This window comes from Gracilinanus agilis, chromosome 6, assembly GCF_016433145.1.
Source record: "Gracilinanus agilis isolate LMUSP501 chromosome 6, AgileGrace, whole genome shotgun sequence".
NCBI lineage: Eukaryota > Metazoa > Chordata > Mammalia > Didelphimorphia > Didelphidae > Gracilinanus > Gracilinanus agilis.
Genome location: NC_058135.1, coordinates 290,650,662 through 290,658,180, shown reverse-complemented (window position 1 = coordinate 290,658,180; position 7,519 = coordinate 290,650,662). Strand labels below are relative to the sequence as shown.

Genomic DNA, 7,519 nt, shown 5'->3' with positions numbered 1-7,519 from the left:
ACACCACCTCATAAAAAGTGATTCCGAGGAAAAAAGGATCAGCCTCCTTGTTTCAGCAAACTTCCCTCACCTTCCAACGAAGGCCTAGGGGTAAGAAGCCATGTAAACCTGGTATTGCCAAGCATCAGGGCTTATTCTCACAGAGCATCTCCCCAGGAGCACCCACGGGGAGCAGGAGCTTTGGACGACACCTTCCCTTGGTTCTCTAAAACGACTAGCACAACTAAATCTCCATCTACAATGACTTCCTGACTGATTCAACTAGTCAATATTCTTTTTAAAAAAGCAGTCCAATCTAAATAATTTCGTTCCCTGACATCCACTTCCCAGTCTTCTACTCTCTGCACCTGTGTCAACAAGCACCACACCACTAATTTGGGTATCTGGAAGCCTAAGGGTTCATCTCCTCTCCAGAGCCACCAGCTCCAAACTAATTACCATCCCGTTTGTTAGTGGTGGCAGGAAAGAAGAGATCTCTGTAGAAGGGCAGAAGGAGGCTTGGGGCTCTCAGCTTTGGCTCATCTCAGAGCCGGCTGCCCCTCAGAGCTTCTGTAGCAGATTCAAGGGAACTCACAATACCTGTTCTTTGCCTAAAGCGAAAAACATTTTTACGGTGAGGCAGTCTGATGAAATATCTATACAACGGATCCATCCTAAGGCCAAGGAAGGCCTCAGACTCTGACATGGGGGGACCAACCTCCAGGCCAGGGATACCTTGAGGTTCCAGATAAACTAACAGAACTATAGTCCACATTTAATAAGTCTGAATGTTACCTTCTCAAGTCTGTAAATATTCAAAAGAAAGAGTCAAACCAGTTAATTCAGCAAGTGGACCACAGTGTCAATGCTACCCCAGTTAAATGATGCACAAACCAGCTTTCTGGTATCTGCAGAAGAAACCCCTTCCTCTGCACCAGCCTCCCCTCTGATGCTCACCAAGGGCAGCTGAGTGGCTAGAAGGGATTCAAAATCAATCACCTCCCACTTCCCCTGTAGGGATGAAGAACCCCAGAGCTTGCCCCCAGATAAGGACTCTCTCAAAACAGACACACCCTAAATTGAAAAACATTTATTTCACTGGAAAAAAAAAAAGTGACCAACTCTACATGTCTACCCATCGCAAGCCACTAGGGGCAAAACGGGGAAGAAGGAGCCAGAGCCCCCCTGCAACTGTAGTGATCCCCCAATTCAGCACCCAGTGAAAGCAGGACATGAGTGGAAGAGACAGTACAACCCCTGCCACAGTTTCTGGACATAGCAAAGGCTACTGGGAGAACAGAACATGAGTGGGAAGGTATTGAAGAACAAGGGGGGCAGGGGAGAGAGTCTCAACTTAGCAAGGTTAAATTAAGGTCCGTGGTTCCTGAGGGGCCCAACGCACAGAGCTGTGAGAACATCCCGAAGATGGGGGACCACGAAGGGTGAATTCTCATGCACAACCGCAGCCCGGGGCTGAAGCCCCCACACATCCCACCTGAAAGAAAGCACAATACATGGGCTTACAGTAAAGGAGACTCCCAGTGGCCAGGACATCCATCTCCTCCCTCAACACACTGCACAGCCAGCCTCGGCCCTCCCCCACGACGGAAAGGTCAGAGCGGGCCCTGCCTCAAATCAGCACCAGTCAAACAGTACCAGTTCCCCGTGGCCCTTTCCTTTCTCAGTCTTCCTGATCTCCAGGAGAGACCCTGTTTCCGATAAGGGAATGGGAAGGACCTGACAACCAACTGCTTCTGATGCTACCAGAGGGCGATTTTCCTTATTGCAAAAGATCCATGTGTCTGACAGGCAGGATGACCACCAAAGGAGAAAGGTAGGTCTCTAGGGAATAAGCCTAGAATGGAATTCGACCTGGGAGCACTCCTCTATTAACAGAAGCTTCAGGAATCAAGGATAAGCACTGAGACTCCAGAGCACCTGTCTTTGCCAGCCAATCTGCTGAACCCCAAGCTGAGGAGGAGTTCAAGGACTTGGAGTTTATCCCGAGCTATGCCACTGTTTCTGAGACCTGGGACTTGTACGAATCCTCCCCTCCCCTCCCCTCTGCCTACCATGACTTTAGTTTCCCAGTCTGAAAAACAGGTTCAAGTCCCATCTGCCTCTCCCAGAGTTCCCAGGGTAAATAATAATCTCTAGAAAGTACAATGAGTCAAAGAAAACAAAGGGAACTAACAAAGACCCTCTGATGAGTCAGGGAGGCTAGAGGGCCCCAAAAGCAGAGGGGAAGAAAAAGCCAAAGGCCCTGGAAGCATCTCAGGGGGCAAGATATCCCAAGTCCCTAACCTTCTTCAATCATATAAAATAAGAACTAGAAGAGTTCTCCAAATTACAATTTTAAATCAGTGAAGCTAAGTAAGACTTGGCAGAAGACAAGAGGATGTCATGAGATAATGATAGGCTGGAACAAAGGAAGACGGGTTGCCTCCATCTGCAGAGAGGACATCCCAAAAGCCTGAGGGACCTTTTTCACCTATTAAAGCTCAAACCTACCCCTAAGACCTTGGGAACATCTATGTAAGGACCCAGTGCAGTACCCCAAGATCTCACAATAGGAGGAAGGGAAGAAGGAAGCTCACAGCCTGCAAGGTGGATTTCCTGAGAAGGTTTCTGTCCCTTCCTGGTCAACGTTTGTTTTTTTCACTGAGGTGTTCCTAGGCAGATGGAATGCTCACAGCACCCACCCTCCCACCACCCTGCCTGGAGTCTTTTAGGATGCTGCTAGGTGGGGATCATTCTCAGGGGGCCACCTAACATGGCAGTATTTTAAGTCCAAGTTGGACTGCAGAAATACCAACTCCAGGACCTCCGGGCACCAAGAAGAGATCAGTCCTCACCCACCGCAAGAGCAAGAAGAGGAAAGCAGCAGACTTGTGACCGAGTTGGCCCCAGAGGCCCCTCGAGCCAGGAGGCTTGGGGTGCTGCTACGCTTTGCTCATTTTCAGGCACAAAAGGGAATCAGATTAACTCCTGCCAAGCTGACCTAGGCAATCTGCCGCCAGGACCAGGGCCTTGAGACTGCACCAAAGACTATGTGACTGACTGAGACAGATGACTAGAAATTCATCCCTGCACCCCCTCCCCACCACCCGCCACCTCGGGCAATCTTATTCCTGTGAAAGCAACAGGGGAGCTGGGTCCCTGGTGCTGCCATCCCAACAGGGGCCTGCCCCCGCTCTCACCTCGAGCTCTAAAAGGCTGAGTACCGCGCCCGATCCGCATACTGCTCCCGCTCATACCGCGCCATGTCATACAGAGAATTCCGTGCAGCGGCGGCTGCCGCTGAGGCCTGGGACAGCTCATTCTCGTGCCCGTAGCCATAGCCCTCTCCTACAGTGGGGACTGTGGGGGCACGGCGCAGGGGGCTCCGGTCCCGTCCATAATAGGAGGTGGAGGCTGCAGTAACGGCCGCGGCAGCAGCAGCCGCAGCAGCGGCGGTAGCAGCAGCAGCTCCTGAGGTCGGCAGCAGGTGCCTATCGTAGGGGTCGACAGAGGTGGAGGTGAGGTGGCTGGTCATGGCCGGATTCTGGACTTGTGGGAGCTGGGACAGGGTCTGCTCTGCGTAGTTGTACGCGGAAGCTGCCGCCGCCGCCGCCACTGCCTCATATGACCGAACTCGACAACGTTTGTAGTAGGCATCAAGAGCTCCGTACGCGTTACTGTAATACACGGACTCCCCGTAGCCCATGGCGTAGGGCGCGCGGACGGCTCCGTACTGCTCAGTGTACTGCTCGGCCAAGTCTGCCATGCGGCCCGTCCGATCCACTGGACACTCTTTGGACCAGTGGCCCTCTTTCCCGCACCGATAGCAGCCGCTCTGGTCTCCCATCCCGGGCGCGGTCCGAAGCCGGCTGGTGGACAACTGGACGTGCATTCGTTTGCCTTGAAGAAACAGACGCGAGAAGAATTGCTGTAACTTGGTCTCAGCCCCGGCCCCTACCCCAGACTCCTCCGCCATGGCAAGAGCTAATCCAAGCCATCTCCGAAGCAGGCCAAGCTCAGCATCCAAAAGACGCTGAGCCGCCTGCAGCACCGCCCAAGTCACTCACTTGAGAGGCCTGCTGTCTCTCCAGCATCAGGGTTTCTGGCTAAGAAGGATCTCCACTAAACTGGTTTACCAGCCATTAGCAAGGAAAGGAAAACCAATCTTGTCCTAAGAAAGAATGGTCAAGTCCTTGGTAAGTGAGCCTACCTGTCACCACGGCACGCTCCCTGTGGGTCAGTGATCAGCACTACCTCTGTAGCTGCTGTGACTTCACCCCAAGAATCTCAGCTATGATTGACCACTTGGAGTTGGGGGGCCAACACCCCTACCTCAACTGTTATGACCTGGAGGAAAAGCGCTCTTCCTGTGGATGGTGGCCATAATCCCAGACGAGCACATGAACCTGAGCCCCCAATTATTTCCCAAGGCACACGAAATGCCCCGCAAGCCAGACAGGCATCAGCAGGATTGCCCAGTTTGTCCGAAGCATTGGTCATCCCAAAAGAAGACTCGGAGGCCCAGTAGCCAAAAGCCCGAGCAAATCACTTAACTTCTCTGACAATGATTCTGGCCAAGAAGAGCCCAGCCTCACAGAACAGTTATGGAGAAGAAATGCCATACACCTAAAAACACCACCAAAACAAGTATCTCTGGGCAACTGAGGGATCCAACTAGAGGAGAGGAGTGGACTCTTCCTTCTTTTTTTCCTAAGAACTTGCAAGTTTTTGACCATCACTTCAATGGGCTATAGCAGAACAGATTTTAGTGACCACAGGTTTGGAGTTATACGATAGAGAACGTCAAAGGCAGAAAGGGAATTAGGCTATTCATAAGACTAGGATTCCGCCCCCCCACACCCCGAAAATCATCAAGCAACAGAGAAAAAGGAGGAGGAGATAAAGATGGGGAGGGAATGTGTGTGTGACAAGAACTAGAGCCTAAGCAGGGGCAAAATAAACACAGCCTAACCGTTTGATCAGAAAACCCAGGTACATCTCAGAGGAACAGCCTATTAACAATCATTTTTACTTCTTTGAAACTCAGGGACCTGAGAGCCTAAACACAATTTGCAGAGAAATGATACATGCTTAAGAAAGGAACTCTCATAGCTTGGAAATAGAAATGAAGAATGTTTTTGAAAGCTGGTAAGAACCAGAGTCTAATTACAAAGCAAGAAAAAACAAACCACTTTTTACAGTCAGAAGAAGAAAGTCAGTTTCTCTAGCACTCCTGAACATAAGCAGCTTCCTGGGAGGGGCAGATTTTCCCTTAAATGGATTCTGAAGGGACAAGCCCCTTTAACCCAAAAGGCCAGAGATCTAAGGCCAGCAAGGCCTCCTATTGGCCAGCAGCTGCCACACTTGTACACGTGATCATCCCACCTGGAACACTGAGCAGCTGTGAGGGTTCCTAAGGGACACTTAATAAGAAGCTCACTAACCAGGAGACTTCAGAGCATCAGTGGTGGAGGTAGGATTTCAGACTAATAAACACAAATCTGGAAGGTCAGGAGACTGGCCCAAAGGGCAGATTAGGATATGTGCCTGGGAGAAGGGGAAGGAGGAGCAGAAAAACAGAATCCCCTTACTGAGAAGTGAAAGAAGCAACTGCAGCAGCAACAGGCCAAGGACTAGCTGTGTAGAGGCTCCCCAGGGTGCCAGCATCTCAGCCTGGGGGCCCCTTTGGACACAAACAGCAGACAAAAAGAGGAGGTACTGGCTCTGCCTTTATTCTAGCCACTATTCTATCAGGCTTTTTCAACGCATAGAAGAATTGGGACTTTTAAAAAATAAAATCTCCTGACCCCTGGGATTAGCAGGGACTCAAGAGCCAAGAAACTGTCAATCAAGAAAAAGATAACCACTAATTTTAAAAGGCAAACCTGGACCTAAAAGAGATTAAAAGCAGGCAAACAACCCAAGTCTCTGGGGGAGAATCACCCCAAAATGTGGAGAAGATTGGGGAAGAGTAGCCGCCCCCCTTTAACAAACACTTAAAAAGCATTTAGCAAATGCAAGGGACTACACTAGGAGACAGGAAAGGGAAAACATGGGCCTATCAATCCAAGGGAATCCAGAACAGTAACCAGGCGAAAACCAAGGTGTCTTTGGGGGCCTGCCCTGAGAAGTTCTCCCTGTCACCATTCTCTCATTTCCTCTACACCAGCAGCAACCAGGCTGCGGAAATCTCTTCTCCCCTCACCCCCCCCCCCAAGAGGAGGAAGAGTTAAGTATAAGCATTTGTCCTCAAAATTTCAATACAAGACCAAACCCAAGTGATAGACTTCTCATTAAGAGTTATTGACAGAGTAATTCTCCACCTGCCAATTAAAAAAGGAAAACAAGCTCAACCTTGGAGCATCACCACTTGCTCCTTGTCTAACAATGCAAAGCAATATCCTGGGTATGGGGGACACACCATCCCTGGGGGAATGACGGATCAGGCCTTAAGGTGCAAGAAAACAGCTACCCAAGGCAGCCACCCCAGAACAAAGTTTGCAAGAGGGGAAAAGTGGCAGCTACTCACCCGTCAACAAGGTCTAACATGACTCTCACACTGAAAAGCTACAGAAATCCTCCCACTGATTCCCTCTTCTTTGGATGCTTGGACCTTGGGGGTGAGGAGTGTGGAAGACAGACAGAAGCCCACAATCACTTATGGCACCACCACCATTCCTAGCTCTGTCCTCTTGGCCTCAGTTTGCTCATCTGTTAAACGGGATAACAACAGAACTGATCTCACAGGACAAAGCCCTCCAGGATCGTGGCCAGGCTCCAGGAGTTAACCTAAGTCAGGTTCTACTGATTCATCCCTTCACCCCCTTTACTGCCAAGCTATGACCCTAGAAGATAAGTACAAGTGGTACAAGCAAGAATGGCAAAAAAAAAAAAAAAAATCCCCAAACAACCAGCACCCAAAAAATGAGGCGTGACCTGGTCCCAGGAGAGGCCCAGACTGAGCCCTGCCAAATGCTGAAATCCACATACTATTGCAAGCTCCCAGAAAACACCCAGCCTGGGGTTGGAAACCCCACCTGCCCGCCCCCCAGGCTTCTGGCTAAGGACTAGTGCCCCTGTCCACCCCACCACCCTCCCCTCTGCTGGGGGCTGCTCACCTTGGAACTCGGTGTTGTCCAGGCCGCGGATGGCCTCGACGGCGTCCTCAGCGCGCTCCATGTGCACGAAGGCGTAGTCCTTGACGATGTCGCACTCGATGACGGGCCCGTACTCCTCGAACTTGGCGCGCAGCTCCAGGTTGGTGCACGCCGAGCTGATGTTGCCCACGTGCAGCTTGGTGGAGGCCTTGCTCTTGTTCTTGCTGGCCTCCACGTTGATGTTGACGCCGTGCAGCTTGTAGTGGTGCAGGTTGCGGATGGCGTCCTCGGCCGCCGTCTTGTCCTCGATGTGCACGAAGCCGTAGTTCTTGATGATGTCGCACTCGAGCACCTTGCCGTACTGCTCGAACAGCGCGCGGATCTCCTGCTCCGTCGCCTCGCGGGGCAGGTTGCCGATGAACAGCTTCACCATCTCGACGACG

The 7,519-nt window shown here is 51.3% G+C and overlaps 1 protein-coding gene across 3 annotated transcripts; it reads right to left on the bottom strand.

Moving 5' to 3' along the window:
• Nucleotides 1-1,054: 1,054 nt before the first annotated feature.
• LOC123253004 (RNA-binding protein 4) lies at nucleotides 1,055-7,513 on the bottom strand. Of its 3 annotated transcripts, none has more exons than XM_044682269.1 (3): nucleotides 7,098-7,513; nucleotides 3,180-3,879; nucleotides 1,055-1,474 (listed from the first exon to the last, which is right to left on the bottom strand). In XM_044682269.1, exons 1-2 carry the CDS (start codon nucleotides 7,507-7,509, stop codon nucleotides 3,188-3,190), a joined length of 1,104 nt encoding a protein of 367 aa, XP_044538204.1. In that variant the 5' UTR covers nucleotides 7,510-7,513; the 3' UTR covers nucleotides 1,055-1,474; nucleotides 3,180-3,187. The 3 variants fall into 3 exon arrangements, 2 of the variants coding, with proteins under 2 accessions (XP_044538204.1, XP_044538205.1); XR_006506533.1 differs by lacking the exons at nucleotides 1,055-1,474; nucleotides 3,180-3,879 and adding exons at nucleotides 4,080-4,150; nucleotides 6,509-6,690; XM_044682270.1 differs by lacking the exons at nucleotides 1,055-1,474; nucleotides 3,180-3,879 and adding an exon at nucleotides 4,053-4,150.
• Nucleotides 7,514-7,519: the final 6 nt, after the last annotated feature.

Excerpts from the sequence above, each read along its gene's own strand:
- LOC123253004 (XM_044682269.1), bottom strand. The coding sequence starts at position 7,509 with ATGGTGAAGCTGTTCATCGGCAACCTGCCCCGCGAGGCGACGGAGCAG. Across the intron at positions 3,880-7,097 it reads GGACAACACCGAGTTCCAAG|GCAAACGAATGCACGTCCAG; the intron begins GTGAGCAGCCCC and ends TGTTTCTTCAAG.